At 40.3% G+C, this 22,429-nt stretch overlaps 1 protein-coding gene across 2 annotated transcripts in view; it reads right to left on the reverse strand.

The window, feature by feature from the left end:
- LOC134538266 (titin) overlaps positions 1–22,429 on the reverse strand; it is a 381,555-nt gene that overhangs the window by 274,978 nt on the left and 84,148 nt on the right. For both annotated transcript variants that reach the window (XM_063379427.1, XM_063379428.1), the window contains one exon: positions 5,978–6,155. In XM_063379427.1, coding sequence (XP_063235497.1) covers positions 5,978–6,155 — 178 coding nt within the window. The remainder of the gene's footprint in view (positions 1–5,977; positions 6,156–22,429) is intronic.

Genomic DNA, 22,429 nt, shown 5'->3' on the forward strand with positions numbered 1-22,429 from the left:
TTAGAAAATAAACTTCCATATCTGTAAAATAGTGCCGTGACTGAATGATAGACAGATATTTGAAATTTTGAGGAAATATTGTGTTATTGAAACGGTTTTTCGTTTTCCGGGGACGTCTTAAACGTTTTAACTCTCCTCTCACTCTCAGATCAAAAATCAGCTACCAATGCGGGTTGCGGGACCGTTAAAATTTCACAGTAATTTTCCTGTTTCTCAAGTAATATTTCCAACTGACTCGAAAATATGCAGTGATGTTCCTTACACTTACAGCCAACTATTTATTTTCAACGACTCGTTCAAGTGAAGACTTGCGTGCCTTTTATGCTTAAATGAATATCTGATGAAATTTTTTTTGGTAGAAACACGATTGCAAGGAAGGTACTAAGTTAAAAATATATATATAAAAGTTTTACCTTGTGGAGCAGAAAGACACACACTTAGGCTACCACGAAAGAAAAACTAAAAACATGGATAAGTATTCACAATCAGTGCAATGCCTAGTACCCCCCCCCCCCCCTCCTTCAACGAGCAAACAGGAGATTGAAGAGTAGGCAGTATATATATCCGACGTGGTTGGCACTGGCGTATAGAAATCTTGGCAGCCAGCGCTATTCTCCTCCCCCTTGAAGATATTTTAGCCCCCTACTTCACGGTAAACACCGGGTGTTTCGGAACGCGAATAAACTCCTGTCTAATGGGGAAGCGATTCCCCGCGTCGTAAAACCTCGACGGGTCTTTACCGAAGGCAAAAAAAAAAAATTGGTTGTCTGTAAAGTCGGTTTACGGACGATAGTTTAACGTGACAACGTCATAACAAAACATTGATGAAATTATTACATACTTTTATGAATAAAATTGAATCATTTTTATTGAATTATCACTATTTTGTATGGATACAAAGAAGGAGTGAAATGAAATCTACAATTTAATTGATAAATTTACTATTATTGGCACTCATTAATTCGATTATGTTTATTACTTTAACGAACAGATTATTTTAACTATAACGTTTATACATGTTTGCTATTTAACTTCTTCCTATCTGTGTTATTCTGTTAAGGATAGGACGATGATAGGAAAAGTAGGAAACGAATGGGAGTGTTTCAAGTTTAATGTGCCTCGAAAAAGTCAAATCGATGATTGTTCCAATCGAGTGGAAGAGAGATAGATGCGGCGCAAGTAACGGGACAAAGCGTAACGGGACAATGAGTCATCCTTTTTCGTGCGTGTAGCCGGCGTTCATCGATTAATAGACGTTGTCACGTCAAAAATTAATAATAATGCGTGTGTGGACGGCACGCGCGTTTGGAAGTGAAACTTCACAGACAGATGGATAGGAAACTTGTCGCGCGTACAAGATTTTCTTTTTTTTTTTAAACACGTGAAAAAAGTGTCTAGTGCATACACAGGATGTGTGCAAGTGTACAAGTCAGCAGCAAGTATGCAAGAGTACTGCCATGCGAACGAACATCCCACCGAGCACTTCTGATGTCATCTGTGTTTTCTGCAAGTAATTTGATAGATAAAATGTTATACAAAAATTGTGTGCATGGAGTCCACGGGCAACTAGAAGTGACACTTCTTTCTTATCATATTTTATTTTTATGGCAAGCAGGATTCTATTCGGCTGAGGTCGCAGATAAAAAAATATATATGTATGGAAGTACGTGAGCACTCAATTATTCTTTACCGCAAGTATGCATGTGTGCAACTGTGCCAAGTGTGCAAGTAAGGCATGTAAGTGCGCATGTATGCAAGTGTGTAAGTGTAAAGTAAGCAAGTAAGCAAGCATGCAAGTGTGCCAGTATGCAACTGCGCCAAGTCTGCAAGTAAAGTATGAAAGTGTGCAAGTAAAGTATGCAAGTGTGCAAGTACGCAATTGTGCATATATGCAAGTATTCAAGTGTGCAAGAACGTTGCGTCATTATGCAAGCATGCAAGTGTGCCAGTATGCAACTGCGCCAAGTGTGCAAGTAAAGCATGCGAGTGTGCAAGTACGAAAGTGTGCATGTGTGCAAGTATGCAAGTGTGCGAGCATGTTGCGTCATTACGCAAGCATGCAAGTGTGCCAGTATGTAACTGCGCCAAGTGTGTAAGTAAAGTATGCAAGTGTGCAAGTACGCAAGTGTGCACGTATGCAAGTATGCAAGTGTGCGAGAATGTTGCGTCATTACGCAAGCATGCAAGTGTGCCAGTATGCAACTGCGCCGAGTCTGCAAGTAAAGAATGCAAGTACGCAAGTGTGCAGGTATGCAAGTGTACAAGTATGCTGCGTCATTTATACGTCTCCCCTGCCGTCTCATCCTACTTCCTTTATGTGATCAGAATTTTCGTAACGCTCGAAAATTGTCGCCCCTCAGCAACGAAGTTTCACTTCAAAAAATTAATTTGCCTTTCAATTAAAACACAAAACGAGGTTCACGATTGTAAAAAAAGGGGGCTAACGAACAAATTCATGCAAAGAGTTTTGCAGTCACATAACTATTTTACTTTATTATTTACTAGCTGAAGTACCTGGTGTTGCCCAGGCTTAACATATCATAATATAAGGAACTACACTACCAAGTTTTAATTATGATTTTAAAGTCCCATTGATAGAGACCAGAAAAATTCACGAGTTCATTTCGCGATAGGCTGAAATAGAAATAGTTATACCTACCTCAAGCAGCCTCTGTTATTGGCTTACAACTCACCTAGATGACTCTGGGCCAATGAGAAACACCCAACCAAAGCTGTATCTTGGGACGTCTCACAAGACAGCAGCCAATGAGTGGGTCACATTTGACCGAGTGTACGTAGAACTATAGAGTTCATCCTACAGGTCATTGAATCCGCGAATTTTTCCTGTCCCTACCCATTGATATTACAATCTTGGTACATTAAGCAAAACCGGGGTTCGCCAATATTATTAAGCTTCATTGTGGGAAAGCTGGTAACCACCAGGCAAGACGTGAGGGATACACCAAACGATAGCGCTTTACAATTATAATGGTAACGCCATCTACTATCGAAGTTCTAAACTAAATTTTCATTAGTTCTATAGCAGCCGCGAGCTTCACTAAGCGAATGGTTTTCGCCAAGGAGAAGGACAGGAAGTTACCAGACTTTACTAAATGACCATGTGGCGGACATAGAGAAATGACACGAACTCACTGTTTCTGTGTCTATGACCTACTTGACATGATTTTTTTATTACGAAACCCAAATTACCCCTTTTCACTCCCTTGGAGATGGAATTTCATAATTATATCTAGTGTATGTCACTGTCCGGTTCATAAACTACCAGTATGCAAAATAACATATCGATCTGTTGCTACGTTGCTGCGTGGAACAAGGATAAACAAACACAATATCACATTTATAATATTAGTAGGGATACGATATTACCCCCCCCCCCTCCTACCATTCCTCTCGCCAATCGAGCACCTCACTGATGAGCGTTGCATTTTTAGTTTTTCCTACGCTATGATGAGTCATCACAATGACTGTAAAGACAGTACACTTGGAAAAGAGGCGAGGGTTTGAAAACGTGTTTGGTGGACGTGATCGCAGAAGTGTCAAGCTCATGAGGTGCCACGCCAATGGCGGCTCCAGGAAGACCTCTCGGTCAGGACTCTCACACACAGGAGGATGTGCAGTTAATAATCATGACATTGCCCTTTGGGATATTCCACAAAATATATGGTCTCAAATTCTGAAATTTAGCATTTTCGTACAAATTATGATTGAAAGAAGAGTTTAGCGCATTAACGAAAAGTATTTAAGTTAACATTAATATTCCCTACAAAGAAATAAGAAGTAAAATTTGGTCTCGGAAGGCCCTGAGCCCTTCCTCCGGAGCAGCCGCGCTTGTGCCACGCGGCATGCTGGAACGTGGGATTGGCACGCCTTGTTTGGAGCCCGCTGTGCATGACCTTGGACGTTGAACGCCCGGCACACAGGGCGGGCCTCGCCCTGAGGAAATGTGTTAGAGTGTGCAAGAGGGGGTGACTGTTAGAGTGTGGGGGGAGCTGAATTGTTGCCCCTTGGAAGGGCAGCCCTTCAGGATTTTTCTGACAGTGGTTAGTTTGTAAAGTGACCTCAACTAACCTAACCTAACCTAACCTACACTAACCACTGTCAGAAAAGTCCTGAAGGGCTGCCCTTCCAAGAGGCAAGTTTTCAGGATTATTTAAACACTTAAAGAAACATATTTTCAGAAATTGGATGGGCTGCCCTTCCAGTCGCTGAACAAACAAACCATTGCCAGAAAAATCCTGAAGGGCTTCCCTCCCAAGGGGCAGCATTTCAGTCGCCCCAGAGTGTGCGTAAAAGAGTGAAAGTGTGATTGCGTTTGAGTTAGAGCAAGTGACACAGTGGCAGAGTGTCAGTAAGAGTAGCAGAATGGTGGAGTGCCAGAGTAGGGGAGTGTCAAAGTGGGGATGTATAGATTCGGGGAGTGTCCAAGATGGGGAATGTCAGAGTGGGTGGATATCAGACTGAGTTAATATCAGATTGTGGGAGTGTCAAAGTGGGGAATGTCAGAGTGAGAGAGTATCAGACTAGGGGAATATTAGACCGTGAAGTGTCAGAGTGGAGGAGTGTCAGAGTGGGGGAGTGTCCGAGTGGGGGCGTGTCATAAGTGGGAATATTGGACTGGGGAAATATTATATCGGGGGAGTGTCAAAGTGGGAGAGTGTCAGAGTTAGTAATGTCATAGTAAACAACATAAGAGTGGAGAAACATCAGACTAGGGGAATATCAGAATGGGAAAGTGTCAAAGTTGAGGAGTATCAGAGTGGAGAATGTCAGATGGAGTGATATCAGACAGGGATACTATTACTTTGGGGAAATTTCAAAGTGGGGAAGTGCCAGAATGGGGAGTGTGAGTGGAAAAAAATCAGACTGGAGAAAGTCAGAGTGGGGGAGAGTTATAGAGGTGGTGTGTCAGAGTGGCGGTGTCGCAGTGGGGGAGTGTTAGAGTGGGGGAGTGTTAGAGTGGGGGAGTGTTAGAGTGGGGGAGTGTCAGAGTGGGGCAGTGTTAGAGTGGGGGAGTGTGAGAGTGGGGGAGTGTTAGAGAGGGGCAGTGTTAGAGTGGGGGATTGTTAGAGTGGGGGAGGTTTAGAGTGGGGGAGGTTTAGAGTGGGGGAGTGTTAGAGTGGGGGAGTGTCAGAGTGGGGAAGTGTTAGAGTGGGGGAGTGTTAGAGTGGGGAAGTGTTATAGTGAGGGAGTGTTAGAGTGGGGAGTGTTAGAGTGGGGGAGTGTTAGAGTGGGGGAGTGTTAGAGTGGGGGATTGTTAGAGTGGGGGAGGTTTAGAGTGGGGGAGTGTCAGAGTGGGGAAGTGTTAGAGTGGGGAAGTGTTAGAGTGGGGGAGTGTTAGAGTGGGGAAGAGTTAGAGTGGGGGAGTGTCAGAGTGGGGGAGTGTCAGAGTGGGGGAGTGTCAGAGTGGGGGAGTGTTAGAGTGGGGGAGTGTTAGAGTGGGGGAGTGTTAGAGTGGGGGAGTGTTAGAGTGTGGGAGTGTTAGAGTGGGGGAGTGTTAGAGTGGGGGAGTGTTAGAGTGTGGGAGTGTTAGAGTGTGGGAGTGTTAGAGTGTGGGAGTGTTAGAGTGGGGGAGTGTTAGAGTGGGGCAGTGTTAGAGTGGGGGAGTGTTAGAGTGGGGGAGTGTCAGAGTGGGGGAGTGTTAGAGTGGGGGAGTGTTAGAGTGTGGGAGTGTTAGAGTGGGGGAGTGTTAGAGTGGGGGAGTGTTAGAGTGGGGGAGTGTTAGAGTGGGGGAGTGTTAGAGTGGGGGAGTGTTAGAGTGGGGGAGTGTTAGAGTGGGGGAGTGTCAGAGTGGGGAAGTGTTAGAGTGGGGGAGTGTTAGAGTGGGGCAGTGTTAGAGTGGGGGAGTGTTAGAGTGGGGGAGTGTCAGAGTGGGGGAGTGTTAGAGTGGGGGAGTGTTAGAGTGGGGGAGTGATAGAGCGCGAGAGTGGAGGTGTGTTGGCGGCGGCGAGGCACGAACCTCGGGGGCGGTGGAGGCGGTGCCGTCCAGGATGCGCCGCATGTCGGGGGCGGCGTGGTCGGGCGCCTCCGCGCGCTGCAGGCCGCACAGCGCCGCGTCCAGCTGCTCGGCCAGTGACGTCACCTCGGCCAGGCGGTCGCTGATGGCCTCCACCGCCACCTGGCCTCCGTCGCCCGACCTGCGAACACGGCCGCGCCCTCTCCGCTCACCGGACTGCAGTCATAGAGATGTGTGCCCTTGCGATCGGCGGCCGTCTGCAAGATAAGCCAAGGCCTTATTTGGCCGGGCCAATCATGACGCGTTTGCTTCCCACACTGAATGGCTATGACTAGGGACCGGAAAAATTCGCGGGTTCAATGACCTCTAGGATGAACTCCATAGGTCTACCTACACTCGGTCAAATGCCACCCACTCATTGGCTGCTGTCTTGTGAGACGTTCCAGCGTAGCAGCCTGTGATTCGATAAAGCTTTGGTTGGATGTTTCTCATTGGCCCAGAGTCATCCATGTGAGTTGTGAACCAATAGCAGAGGCAGCACTGAGGTATAAAGATTTGTATTTTAGCCTATCGCGAAATGAATTCGCGTATTTTTCCGGTCTCTAGCTATGACTGGTGTGCTGTGCCTGAAAGAAAATCAAACCACGAAACACATGCAAAATACATGGCCCTAATTATATATATAAACACACAGACACACACTATGTATACAGAATGTCTCCGTTCTTAAGGCACCCCAATGGTCAAGGGTGTTTATGTGCTAGCGGCAGGGATGTTAAGTGCGACGCTCGCTGGTGCTTCTAGTGCGGTATAGCCCCTGGACTGGCGCGCAGTCTTCTTGTCGTGCACAGGACAACTGTGACATTTGAGCGGTGACTGTAACATTATATGGCCGAGAAATGAAGATAAAGGTGAAGTCCAAATCCAATGAGTGCTCTGAATAATCTGTACCGGGTGTTTTGTGCCTCAAAATTAGTCTGAAAAAACGCCCTTTCGCCATTATATCTCTTCCTTAAAAATACAATTCAAAAAACTTTATCCGGAATCAAAATTACTTTTCGGCCCCTCACCGAATTCTGAAATCCTTTTCATAAAGAAACACCACCTGGACATCTTGACCAGTTTTCAAATCACACGTAGTTTTCTGAAGCTCTGCACACCCTGTGTGTTACAAGGTAGGCGGATGCCTTAAATGTTCATACTCGCTCTTAGGAATTTAACTATATGTATGCGCTTCAAATAAACTTCATGTTGAGATAGTTTCCATGATACCTGTAAATGTGTATATACTGGTTTTTAATATGCAAACTCTGGGAATAAAGCAACAAAAAAAACATTGGTTGTCTGTAAGTCTGTTTACGGACGATAGTTTAACATGACAACGTCATAACAAAACATTGATGAAATGATTGCATACTTTTATGAATAAAATTGAATCATTTTTATTGTAATAATAAAAGAATAAATACTTGAAATTATACTAGTAATCAGATTTTTAAAATGCAAGAATAATTAACCTTTATTGCAGAAATTGTTGTTGTGATAAGCAATGAAAACCACATTAACTTTTCACTTCAGTTTATAAACAGTCGACGAAACAGTTCACGTGTATATGACATGTAATTAATTTTAAAAACTGGCGTTTAGCTATAAAGTTTAAATATAATTATGAACAAGTTTTCATATAAATAAAGTGTACCTAATCAAATATCTATCATCAATTATATGAATCATCATAATTTTTTAGTCAATTGTAACATAACCTATTATTACTGCACTCGCCGACAGCGTAACAGAACACAGTGTAACGGAACAATGAGCGTAACGGGACACAGTGTAACGGAACACTTTTTCGTGCGTGCAGCCGGCGTTCATCGATTTATCAGACGTTGTCTCGTCAAAAATATTTTAAAAATTAGTCAAAAACATTCCTTGCTCAGGAAATAAATTAGGCTTTGTGTTTTTTCCAACATTTCACTACCTTACCGTATAAAAACAGTATTATTATATAATAGCCGTTCCGTGGACTGAGTTCTGGGTGTGATGATGGCGGCGGTCTGTGCTGCCTTGGAACCTACATCACAGTTCCAGCTGCTCAAATTGCTCTAAATAATTTAGAGCAATAATTTTGGAGAATTATTCTCCAACTGCTCCAACAGCTCCAACTGCTCTAAGTCCTCCAACTGCTCCATCTACAATTGGCTCCAACCAATTTCAATAGCATTTTTTGAACGAACTTGGCCTGATTGCTGGTATGACTTTATTATTACTCTCAATTTTGTCATTCAGTGGTGATGATTTTTACATAATTAAGTTAGAAGCTGTATTACGAGAACTCGGTATTAAATAGAAATCAGATTTAGAGAAATAAAACAATCACTTTTGAAATTCAAAATATAATTTTTTTTTTCAATTTTATACACACGCAAGTCATTATGTATGTAGCCAGCTTCCCTCAGTTCTTTGAATATGAAGGATAATTATTTAATGTGCGAATAGTTTCCTGCACAAAGCGAAGAATGCAGAAAAAAGTATTAACCTTTCGATCAATATGTTTCCATCATCTTCCTTGCATGTTTATAATACATATTATTAAGATATCTGGAGTCTTCTGTTTTAACACCAGCCTCAAGTTCAATTTCGTCATCGACCCAGTGATTATCACAAGCTTGATCAGAATAATATATTTTAACACGTCGTTTCCAACGTTTTGGTCTCAACGCTTCATCACAGTCTTCGATCTTGTGAGCTTCAAGTACGTCATCACAGTCTTCGATCGTGTCAGCCTCAGATGTGTCCTCATAGTCTTCAATCATGTCAGCTTCAGATGTTTATTCACAATCTTCGATTTTGTCAGCTTCAGGTCGTTCTCCATTGTTCGCAATTTCATGGAGTTGACCAGAATTTGGTGTAAATATCTTTTAATTTCCCACGAAGGTGCTACTTTCTTCGTTATTTTTTTATTTTAAATTATTATCGATATCTAAGATAGTATTTTTAGCATTAGCATTTTTACATTATTCGTAATCATTATAGTCATCTAATATTTTGCCTTCGTTCCACTTCTTCGGTGTTATAGATCAGCCCTCGTTAACTTTTTCTCAGCTTAGTTCTACAGGTCTTGCGATGATTATTTAAGAAATATCTTCGACTAAAGGATTTCTGACACTGACTGCAACAAAATGAGTTTCGGCAAGGATATAAAATACACTAGCTTCTCTCATGACTTTAGCTTTTTTTTTTTTCTCAAGGTAAACTTCTTGCCGGAGTATCTAAAGCGATGTCTTTTTGATACAGCTACAGGCAACGAACCAGGATACATGTTAGCTTCTGCGACTAATGGCAGATGCAAAATGAGAGTTTTAAATTGGAACAGAGAGAGTTATTTATCTCACACAAGAAACTTGTCGCTAGTAGTTCCGCTTTTCAACAATAGATGGAGCTATGTGTTGCGTAGTGATAATTATTATAAATTTTTTATGTGGGATGTGGGATGCTCTCTCTCGATCACAAGAGAAGGAGGGCTTCGCTAGACATCAAGGAGAAGGAAGTTCGTCTCGCATGATAGTCATGATAGTGTTTCTCAGTTGTTTTAAGACACAGCAATCGTCTGGTAATGAATAGGTATCTTTTGTATGAAATTCACAAAATTTTATATATATATATATATATATAAGTAGTATACGAATGTATGTTCTGGAACATGGCTTCTGGCTGTGGTGCCTGTGGTGACACCCGCCATCTTGGATTGTGACGTCACGGCGGCCATCTTGGATGACCTTGACCTTGACCTTTGACCTTGACCTTTAATTTGATCATCAAAAATCGCCAAAATCCGCCAAAATTGGGCAAAATTTGCCCAAAATTCCTCAAAATTCGCCAAAATTTCCATTTTTGTGAAAAAAAATTCCGCCAAAAAATCTCAAAAAATTCCACAAATTAAAAATTTCTCTTTTCGAGGGAAAAATTTCCCGTTTCGAGGGAAAAATTCCCGTTTTTAGTCCTTAAAAATCCCAGCGGCTGAAAATTCCTAAAACTGGCTTAAGCATCCTTAACTCAAGCCTCAGTTAAGCCATTTATAGGATTATGACGTCACCGTTGCATTTTCCGTTACGCCCGCCATCTTTAACTTTTTTATTTATTATTCGATTTTAATGAAATTTTTTTAAAAATTATAAAAAAATTAAATTAATAAAATTTTAATATATTTTTTTTTTAAAAATTGTACTTTTTAGACACGGAGTTCGGAGTCCTCGGTTCGAAGCCGACGAGGGCAAAAAAAATTAAAAATGGCGACCGATCCTTCCTCACAGTGGCTGCAGGCAGACTGACTCCCAACACTTTTTTTTTTTCAAAGCATATATAACGTCACCTAGTATGACGTCATGTCCGCCATCTTGTCTTCATTGCTGGAGACCACCATCTTGTTTTCATCGGCGAGAGTGCGCTGATGCCATGTTAGTTTAATTCGTACCCGCCAGAGTGCAGTAATCATTTATTATTGCTGTGACACCCACCATCTTGAAATTTGGACGCCATCTTGGAATTTTGTAATTATTTAGCTAGAAATTCGGGAAAAATTCCAAAATTCATTAAATAAATCGCTCATTAATTTACATATTGATTCGATCGATTCCTGTCCTTGGTTTGATACCCGATCGATGCAATAATGTTTAATTTTATGTAAAAAAAAATAATAATTTCAATAAACCACGTTCAACATTATTAAAGAGACTTTAAATCATCTACTACCATCATCCTATCAGACATCAAGACCACCATATTGTAAATTCGTAATTTTAATGCTAGAGATTCGGATAAAGTTCAAAATTCATTAAATAAATTTGTAATCTAAATGATGATTGATTAGATCGACTTAGGTCCTTGGTTCGATCCCTGGCCGATACAAAACAACTTTAATTTAAAAAAATACTAAAAAAGTGTTAGGTTTGAGAAAATAAAAACACCACAAGTTCTTTTAAAAAAATTTTATTACATAAATTCAATACACTACTACAAGTACAAAAAAAAAACACTGACAAATTACTAAAGCCTTTTGGATTCCTCGATTCAAACAGTCTTCTTATTGTACGGACTAAGCCTTTTACATGACTTTAAATGTCTATCCGATCCGGTCATCAACGCAGCCAGAGACGGACTGAAGTTCATATCACTTATATAGTCTCATTAGCCGGTACAACACATGAGTCAAATCAATAACCATGTTCATTATACGTCTCGGAGCATTTTTTATAATGACGATGTAAGCTATCGAGACGTGAAATTAGTTTATTGCACTTATTGCACTGAAATTGTATTCTTTGAACATTATAAGAACAACCGCTTCTTTCATGTCTGCGAGCATTTGAGGTGATAGTAAATGATACACCACAGTATTTGCACTGATGCGAAGTACGCTCTTCATTTATTGAAGTATTCAATGCTGATGAAACTTCAGCTAATGGTGGAACAGTACATATCGAAGTCTCCTCCAGTGTTGTCAGAGACGTTGCCAACGGGATCTGCTCCAACATCGTCGGCGCCGACGTCATGGTTCCCGTAGTCGATGGTACATCCTCCATCGAGTACGACGTTAAAGTCGGCAAAGATGCCATCGAAGTCTCAAGAACAAGCAATTACACGTCTTATGCACCAGAAGAAACAAACTAGATGATCCGTACACCGTCGACGTCAGTAACAAAACTGAGCGTCCTGCTGTCTAGGACTCGCTTATATACATGCACCGTATGGAATAATACGATAGTCAAACCAAGAACATTTTACTAAAATACTAGAGTCAAAACAACATTAAAAAAATAGAAGCACCATCAAAAAAAAAGGAAGCACACTTGGACGCACCTTCAAAAAAGGAAAAAAAAAAAATTGGAAGCACCATCAAAAAAAAAAAGGAAGCACACTTGGAAGCACCTTCAAAAAAGGAAAAAAAAAATTGGAAGCACCGACAACGAAAAGGCAGCACATTTGGAAGCATCGACAACGCAAAGGCAGCACATTTGGAAGCATCGACTACGAAAAAGCAGCACATTTGGAAGCACCGCCTACGAAAAGGCAGCACATTTGGAAGCACCGACAACGAAAAGGCAGCACATTTGGAAGCACCGACAACGAAAAGGCAGCACATTTGGAAGCACCGACTACGAAAAGGCAGCACATTTGGAAGCACCGACAACGAAAAGGCAGCACATTTGGCAGCACCGACAACGAAAAGGCAGCACATTTGGCAGCACCGACAACGAAAAGGCAGCACATTTGGCAGCACCGACAACGAAAAGGCAGCACATTTGGAAGCACCGACAACGAAAAGGCAGCACAGTTGGAAGCACCGACAACGCAAAGGCAGCACATTTGGAAGCACCGACTACGAAAAGGCATCACATTTGGAAGCACCGCCTACGAAAAGGCAGCACATTTGGAAGCTCCGACAACGAAAAGGCAGCACATTTGGAAGCACCGACTACGAAAAGGCAGCACATTTGGAAGCACCGACAACGAAAAGGCAGCACATTTGGAAGCACCGACAACGAAAAGGCAGCACATTTGGAAGCACCATCATCGAAAAGGCAGCACATTTGGAAGCACCGACAACGAAAAGGCAGCACATTTGGAAGCACCGACAACGAAAAGGCAGCACATTTGGAAGCACCATAATCGAAAAGGCAGCACATTTGGAAGCTCCATCAACAAAAAAAAAAGGCAACAAGGAAGCACAAGTTACGAGATCTAAGTCTTAGAAATCAGAATACAAGAAATAAAAACATTAAATTCTTATAATTTAAATTGTTTATTTTATTGCTTTACATTATACAAATGCAAGTAAAACAAGCCATTATTGTATGTAGCCAGCATTCCTCAGTTCCTTGAGTATGAAGGATATTTCTTTGATGCAAGAATAGTTTCCTGCACAAAGCGAACCATGTAGAAGTCTTAGCCGGTCAACCAATATGTTTGGATCTTTCCATGATGTGTAATCAATCTCTTCTACCACCATCTTCCTTGCACCTTTATAAATATTATGATCTCTGGTGTCTTCCATTTTACCACCAACCTCAGGGTAACTTTCATGTTTGAGACGGTGATCATCACAAGCTTGATCAGATTTATTTAATATATCACGTCGTTTCCACCGTTTCGGTCTCAGGACACCGCCACATTCTTCGATCTTGGCAGCTTTAGGTGCTTCATCATAGTCTATGTCTTTGTCATCAGCCTCAGAGTCACTGTAACAATCACCGTAGAAGGAATCGTCTTCACCCAATTTTCCGTAATATTTCGATGTTGATGATGTTGAAGCGTCTTCATCGTCTTCATGCTTCCTTTTTAGGAGTCCATCATTTTTACAAAGTAGGAAAGATCTACTTGAATTCGGCTGGAATATATTCTCACTTTTCACGTTAAGGATTCTTCCATTGTCTTCATTCTTCCGTAAATCATCAACCTCCTTCAATTTAAGTTCTTTGTCGAGATCGGAAGAGCCAAGAAAATTATTGTGGTAATGCAGATCACTCTTCCTTAGGATGGTAGATTCATCGTTGTCCTCTAGCTTGTACGCAGGCTTGGCGCTACAAGTTCTTCCATGTCTTTTTAGGCTCTCTCTCCGCGTAAACGACTTGCTACATCGAACACAACTTATCATATTGCGCAGTGGATTTTTAACACAGTCATTCTTCTCGTGTTGTCTTTTATTCTTTCTCAAGATAAAATCTTTACTGCAAAACTTACACCTATGTTCTTTCGATACAGCGTCAGATCCCAAATCAGAATTCATATTAGTTACTGAGACTAATGCCAGATACCAATTGAGTGTTTTAAATTAGATTCAATACTTAAATAGAAATTTTTTCATATTTCATCAGCGAGAATTAATATATCTCCTGCAAAAGTACTTTATGCATGTAGTTCTGCTTTTCAACAACAGATGTCGCCACATGTTGCTTGCAGGTAAATAATATTTAGTTATTTTATGCGGGATGCGGGATGCTCACTAACGATCGCAAAAGAAGGATGGCTTCGCTAGACTCCAAGGAAAAGGAAGTTCGTCTTGCATGTTGGTGCTCCACAGATGTCTCATGGCATAATATTAATTTGACTGAGTAATGATATGTGTTAATTCCACCTTATAAAAATATTACAAGTTTTGATTTAGTAGCAGAAATTATCGAATTAAATGTAACTCCAAATAAAATGACATGTCTCATTAGACAAAAAAAAATCCATGCAGAGAGCGGTTTCTCAGAATAGTCAGAAACACTTGAAGAAACCACAGGAATGATTGCAAGAACACGAGAAAACCATCTAAATATTGACAAGAATATTCAGGAGCACACGGAGATAACCACCATAATATTGACAAGAATAATCGGAAGCACACGGAGAAAACCGCCACAAGTTTTCTTTGTTATCATAAAATTACAGAAAAAAATAAAAAATAAAAAAAAACACAACAAATTCAAAAACTGATTCTGGCTTGGACTAGAACTCTATCTTTGCTCAACAATGAGAAGTTCACAAGCTAGCATAATCAGTTTTTGAATTTGTTGTGTTTTTTTTTATTTTTGATTTTTTTCTGTAATTTTATGATAACAAAGAAAACTTGTGGCGGTTTTCTCCGTGTGCTTCCGATTATTCTTGTCAATATTATGGTGGTTATCTCCGTGTGCTCCTGAATATTCTTGTCAATATTTAGATGGTTTTCTCGTGTTCTTGCAATCATTCCTGTGGTTTCTTCAAGTGTTTCTGACTATTCTGAGAAACCGCTCTCTGCATGGATTTTTTTTTTGTCTAATGAGACATGTCATTTTATTTGGAGTTACATTTAATTCGATAATTTCTGCTACTAAATCAAAACTTGTAATATTTTTATAAGGTGGAATTAACACATATCATTACTCAGTCAAATTAATATTATGCCATGAGACATCTGTGGAGCACCAACATGCAAGACGAACTTCCTTTTCCTTGGAGTCTAGCGAAGCCATCCTTCTTTTGCGATCGTTAGTGAGCATCCCGCATCCCGCATAAAATAACTAAATATTATTTACCTGCAAGCAACATGTGGCGACATCTGTTGTTGAAAAGCAGAACTACATGCATAAAGTACTTTTGCAGGAGATATATTAATTCTCGCTGATGAAATATGAAAAAATTTCTATTTAAGTATTGAATCTAATTTAAAACACTCAATTGGTATCTGGCATTAGTCTCAGTAACTAATATGAATTCTGATTTGGGATCTGACGCTGTATCGAAAGAACATAGGTGTAAGTTTTGCAGTAAAGATTTTATCTTGAGAAAGAATAAAAGACAACACGAGAAGAATGACTGTGTTAAAAATCCACTGCGCAATATGATAAGTTGTGTTCGATGTAGCAAGTCGTTTACGCGGAGAGAGAGCCTAAAAAGACATGGAAGAACTTGTAGCGCCAAGCCTGCGTACAAGCTAGAGGACAACGATGAATCTACCATCCTAAGGAAGAGTGATCTGCATTACCACAATAATTTTCTTGGCTCTTCCGATCTCGACAAAGAACTTAAATTGAAGGAGGTTGATGATTTACGGAAGAATGAAGACAATGGAAGAATCCTTAACGTGAAAAGTGAGAATATATTCCAGCCGAATTCAAGTAGATCTTTCCTACTTTGTAAAAATGATGGACTCCTAAAAAGGAAGCATGAAGACGATGAAGACGCTTCAACATCATCAACATCGAAATATTACGGAAAATTGGGTGAAGACGATTCCTTCTACGGTGATTGTTACAGTGACTCTGAGGCTGATGACAAAGACATAGACTATGATGAAGCACCTAAAGCTGCCAAGATCGAAGAATGTGGCGGTGTCCTGAGACCGAAACGGTGGAAACGACGTGATATATTAAATAAATCTGATCAAGCTTGTGATGATCACCGTCTCAAACATGAAAGTTACCCTGAGGTTGGTGGTAAAATGGAAGACACCAGAGATCATAATATTTATAAAGGTGCAAGGAAGATGGTGGTAGAAGAGATTGATTACACATCATGGAAAGATCCAAACATATTGGTTGACCGGCTAAGACTTCTACATGGTTCGCTTTGTGCAGGAAACTATTCGTGCATCAAAGAAATATCCTTCATACTCAAGGAACTGAGGAATGCTGGCTACATACAATAATGGCTTGTTTTACTTGCATTGGTATAATGTAAAGCAATAAAATAAACAATTTAAATTATAAGAATTTAATGTTTTTATTTCTTGTATTCTGATTTCTAAGACTTAGATCTCGTAACTTGTGCTTCCTTGTTGCCTTTTTTTTTTGTTGATGGAGCTTCCAAATGTGCTGCCTTTTCGATGATGGTGCTTCCAAATGTGCTGCCTTTTCGTTGTCGGTGCTTCCAAATGTGCTGCCTTTTCGTTGTCGGTGCTTCCAAATGTGCTGCCTTTTCGATGATGGTGCTTCCAAATGTGCTGCCTTTTCGTTGTCGGTGCTTCCAAATGTGCTGCCTTTTCGTTGTCGGTGCTTCCAAATGTGCTGCCTTTTCGTAGTCGGTGCTTCCAAATGTGCTGCCTTTTCGTTGTCGGTGCTTCCAAATGTGCTGCCTTTTCGTTGTCGGAGCTTCCAAATGTGCTGCCTTTTCGTAGGCGGTGCTTCCAAATGTGATGCCTTTTCGTAGTCGGTGCTTCCAAATGTGCTGCCTTTGCGTTGTCGGTGCTTCCAACTGTGCTGCCTTTTCGTTGTCGGTGCTTCCAAATGTGCTGCCTTTTCGTTGTCGGTGCTGCCAAATGTGCTGCCTTTTCGTTGTCGGTGCTGCCAAATGTGCTGCCTTTTCGTTGTCGGTGCTTCCAAATGTGCTGCCTTTTCGTAGTCGGTGCTTCCAAATGTGCTGCCTTTTCGTAGTCGGTGCTTCCAAATGTGCTGCCTTTTCGTTGTCGGTGCTTCCAAATGTGCTGCCTTTTCGTTGTCGGTGCTTCCAAATGTGCTGCCTTTTCGTAGGCGGTGCTTCCAAATGTGCTGCTTTTTCGTAGTCGGTGCTTCCAAATGTGCTGCCTTTGCGTTGTCGATGCTTCCAAATGTGCTGCCTTTTCGTTGTCGGTGCTGCCAAATGTGCTGCCTTTTCGTAGTCGGTGCTTCCAATTTTTTTTTCCTTTTTTGAAGGTGCTTCCAAGTGTGCTTCCTTTTTTTTTTTGATGGTGCTTCCAATTTTTTTTTTTTTTTTCCTTTTTTGAAGGTGCTTCCAAGTGTGCTTCCTTTTTTTTTGATGGTGCTTCTATTTTTTTAATGTTGTTTTGACTCTAGTATTTTAGTAAAATGTTCTTGGTTTGACTATCGTATTATTCCATACGGTGCATGTATATAAGCGAGTCCTAGACAGCAGGACGCTCAGTTTTGTTACTGACGTCGACGGTGTACGGATCATCTAGTTTGTTTCTTCTGGTGCATAAGACGTGTAATTGCTTGTTCTTGAGACTTCGATGGCATCTTTGCCGACTTTAACGTCGTACTCGATGGAGGATGTACCATCGACTACGGGAACCATGACGTCGGCGCCGACGATGTTGGAGCAGATCCCGTTGGCAACGTCTCTGACAACACTGGAGGAGACTTCGATATGTACTGTTCCACCATTAGCTGAAGTTTCATCAGCATTGAATACTTCAATAAATGAAGAGCGTACTTCGCATCAGTGCAAATACTGTGGTGTATCATTTACTATCACCTCAAATGCTCGCAGACATGAAAGAAGCGGTTGTTCTTATAATGTTCAAAGAATACAATTTCAGTGCAATAAGTGCAATAAACTAATTTCACGTCTCGATAGCTTACATCGTCATTATAAAAAATGCTCCGAGACGTATAATGAACATGGTTATTGATTTGACTCATGTGTTGTACCGGCTAATGAGACTATATAAGTGATATGAACTTCAGTCCGTCTCTGGCTGCGTTGATGACCGGATCGGATAGACATTTAAAGTCATGTAAAAGGCTTAGTCCGTACAATAAGAAGACTGTTTGAATCGAGGAATCCAAAAGGCTTTAGTAATTTGTCAGTGTTTTTTTTTGTACTTGTAGTAGTGTATTGAATTTATGTAATAAAATTTTTTTAAAAGAACTTGTGGTGTTTTTATTTTCTCAAACCTAACACTTTTTTAGTATTTTTTTAAATTAAAGTTGTTTTGTATCGGCCAGGGATCGAACCAAGGACCTAAGTCGATCTAATCAATCATCATTTAGATTACAAATTTATTTAATGAATTTTGAACTTTATCCGAATCTGTAGCATTAAAATTACGAATTTACAATATGGTGGTCTTGATGTCTGATAGGATGATGGTAGTAGATGATTTAAAGTCTCTTTAATAATGTTGAACGTGGTTTATTGAAATTATTATTTTTTTTACATAAAATTAAACATTATTGCATCGAGCGGGTATCAAACCAAGGACAGGAATCGATCGAATCAATATGTAAATTAATGAGTGATTTATTTAATGAATTTTGGAATTTTTCCCGAATTTCTAGCTAAATAATTACAAAATTCCAAGATGGCGTCCAAATTTCAAGATGGTGGGTGTCACAGCAATAATAAATGATTACTGCACTCTGGCGGGTACGAATTAAACTAACATGGCATCAGCGCACTCTCGCCGATGAAAACAAGATGGTGGTCTCCAGCAATGAAGACAAGATGGCGGACATGACGTCATACTAGGTGACGTTATATATGCTTTGAAAAAAAAAAAGTGTTGGGAGTCAGTCTGCCTGCAGCCACTGTGAGGAAGGATCGGTCGCCATTTTTAATTTTTTTTGCCCTCGTCGGGTTCGAACCGAGGACTCCTAACTCCGTGTCTAAAAAGTACAATTTTTAAAAAAAAATATATTAAAATTTTATTAATTTAATTTTTTTATAATTTTTAAAAAAATTTCATTAAAATCGAATAATAAATAAAAAAGTTAAAGATGGCGGGCGTAACGGAAAATGCAACGGTGACGTCATAATCCTATAAATGGCTTAACTGAGGCTTGAGTTAAGGATGCTTAAGCCAGTTTTAGGAATTTTCAGCCGCTTTTAGGAATTTGGGTTCTTTCTAGGGTAAAACGACTTTTGAGGATTTTCGAAATCCTGATTTTTGAATTGTGGAATTTTTTGAGATTTTTTGGCGGAATTTTTTTCCACAGAAATGGAAATTTTGGCGAATTTTGAGGAATTTTGGACAATTTTTGCCCAATTTTGGCGGATTTTGGCGATTTTTGAGGATCAAATTAAAGGTCAAGGTCAAAGGTCAAGGTCAAGGTCATCCAAGATGGCCGCCGTGACGTCACAATCCAAGATGGCGGGTGTCACCACAGGCACCACAGCCAGAAGCCATGTTCCAGAACATACATTCGTATACTACTTATATATATATATATATATATATATATATATATATATATATATATATAATTACTGATTTGGTAACAGGAATTCACTAAGGAAACGAAACTCTGAATGAACTTACTTATCTCTTTATGAAAAAAATTACTTGCAGGGATTATTTCTCAGTATAAACCAGAAACACTCGGAGAGTATCAGTAGAAGTCTTGCCATGAATAATCAGGAGCACACGGGAACACCAACAAAATTCTTGTCAGAAATATCCTGGAGCACCCGGAGAAAAACCAACAATATATTGACAGGAATCACCAGGAGCACCCGGAGAAAACCATCGTATGTTTTCCTAAATAAAGATCAATTATCCAGAAATATTAATTACAAAATTAAAGATTAAAAAAATAAATTATAAAATTAAAAAAATTAATTTAAAAAATTTAAAAAATACAAAAAAAGCCGGCTTGGGCTAGAACTCTATCCTTGCTGAACAAAGGAAAAGTTCACAAGCTGGCAGAAGCTGTTTTTTTTTTTTTGTGTTTTGAGATTTTTTGGCGGGGGCGGCCCCCCCCCCCCCCCCCCCCCCCAAACTCCACCAAAAATAAAAACTGGAAATCTTGGCAGATTTTGGCGAAGTTTTGAGCAAAATTTGAAGAATTTTAATCAATTTTGGCCTTTTTTTTTGCAAATTTTGAAGGTCAAGGTCAAGGTTAAAGGTCATCCAAGATGGCCGTCGTGACATTAGAATCCAAGATGGCGGACGGGCACCAGGCACCTCACACCGACTCCAGTCCTCGGACATACCATTAAATACTAGACATAGAAATTTCTTAAAAATAATAACGTGGGGGGAAGAGGGATGTAGCATCGTCGCCGCCGGAGGCTAAAAATGCGACTCGAGACATAGGCAGCTCGCCAAGGGGCCTAGACGAGGGGAAGGGAAGGAGACAGGAAGCTTCCAGGCGAGGCGGACGAGCGCTCAGGGGTGCAGGCAAGGAGCGAGGAAGATAAAAGCCCCGGTATTCCAAGAAACAGAATTAAAGGCTTAGGTGTTGAAAATGCTACACCTGTACAGTGGCGTGCCAGGATTATGCTCTGGGTGGTGGTGGGGGGGGGGGGGGGGGGGGTCAGGCAGAAGGCTAGGGCCTTTCCGGGGGGTCCTCCCCCGGGAAAATTTTGAAAAATACGTGTTCAATATTGCTGATTTAGGCTATCTAAAATGGAAAGTGAACTAAATTTAATTAAACATTTATGCTTGTGTCATTGAATTTATTTTAATATCATACTAAATATTTTTTTTCATTTTATGAATTTAATATTAAAATACTTTTAGCCCTGGGGAGGGGGGGGTCCGGTCCCGCTCATCCCGCCCCCCCCCCCCCCCCCCTAGGCACGCCCCTGCACCTGTATGCCCTATCCACATTCCCAGTGCACGGCGGGACACGGCCAGTCCCTTATAGGTAGGGACCGGAAAAATTCGCGGGTTCAATGACCTCTAGGATGAACTCCATAGTTCTAGGTACACTCGGTCAAATGCCACCCACTCATTGGCTGCTGTCTTGCGAGACGTTCCAGCGTAGCAAACTGTGATTCGATAAAGCTTTGGTTGGGTGTTTCTCATTGGCCCAGAGTCATCCATGTGAGTTGTGAATCAATAGTAGAGACAACACTGAGGTATAACGATTTGTATTTTAGCCTATCGCGAAATGAATTCGCGAAATTTTCCGGTCTCTAGTTATGAGCCACGAGTATGTCTATCCTAGTAACTCCGAGCCCGCCGCCATCTTGGAGGTCACGTGACTCTCTGTGCCTAATCGAAAGACACGAAACACCAATTAAAAAAAAAAAAATTTTAGTTTGTCCAGAACCATTTTTAGAGAAAACATTTTATCGCTAAAGGCCGGAAAAATTCGCGGATTCCTTTTTGTAATGGGCCAGAACAGGCGTAGATAATTTTTTTTTTAAAGTCGAATCACGGACGATCTGTATTGCCGCATTTGTTTCCTTACTGATCGAGTTAAATGGGGCATGAGCTTATTTCGCCGTTCACAGCCAGTACAGGATCTGTCACACTGTCGAATATTTGTCTCCAATATATATTTGACAATAGGGTTGGAGGTGAAGTATTGGATGGAAATAGCATCCAATTTTCTCCATCAAATATATTTTGACAGATAACCTCAAATATTAATTCAATTTTGGTCTTGTTATTGTGTTTGTGGATTTAAAAAAAATAATATGAATAAATTTAAATCACAATAATATTCGTTACAAAATAAAATAAATTTTCAGATAATAATGAAAAATTAAAAAAAAATCATTTTTACGAATAAAATGTTTTCGCGTACTACATTAATATTAACATTATTTTAGTTATTTAAATTTTTTAACCTCTTTAACAGGCCATGTGCTCTTCGACATTTTAAAGAATCGTTGAGACGGAAACGGGTGTCATTTGAGTTTTCGCTAAGCAAGATTTTGATTAGCAGATTGTATCCAACATTTAACTTATTTTAGAACCCGTCCTATTCTCAAAATATTTGAAGGAAACTCAAGTCATCCAATTTGTCAAACAAACATGGCTGCGCAAGTGACGTTTTTACGTGACGTCATAATCCTTCAACTTTGACACAACATATTGAAAATTGTCGGAAGCGAAAATTTGACAGTGTGACCTGTAGGACTATAAGCCAATGAAAAACAGCCAGGCAAACATCTGACATAGTCTAGGACGACCCGGTGTTAATGTGAAATGTGGAAATGTAAAATGAAAAAAAAATAAAAGAATTGATTACTCACACTTCCGTGAATTTTAGCCTCGCACCAGAAAATAACACGATCTTAGCGGGTGACATATTCATCATATATAGAGACCCGGAAATTTCACTGTTTATTTTGCTAGCAAGGTGAACTGCAAACATTCATACCTTTTCATTTGTTTTTTTAAATCATCACAACCATTTGACAACACCCCTCTACGACAGTTGGCTGGTACAACTACAGCTAACACTACAATGACCAAATCGCATCGACCCACTACAACGAAGGGAGGGTTCTTCAGTGAGAAATAAGTAGAGATCGGTT

Source organism: Bacillus rossius, chromosome 13 (assembly GCF_032445375.1).
Source record: "Bacillus rossius redtenbacheri isolate Brsri chromosome 13, Brsri_v3, whole genome shotgun sequence".
Classification (NCBI taxonomy): domain Eukaryota; kingdom Metazoa; phylum Arthropoda; class Insecta; order Phasmatodea; family Bacillidae; genus Bacillus; species Bacillus rossius.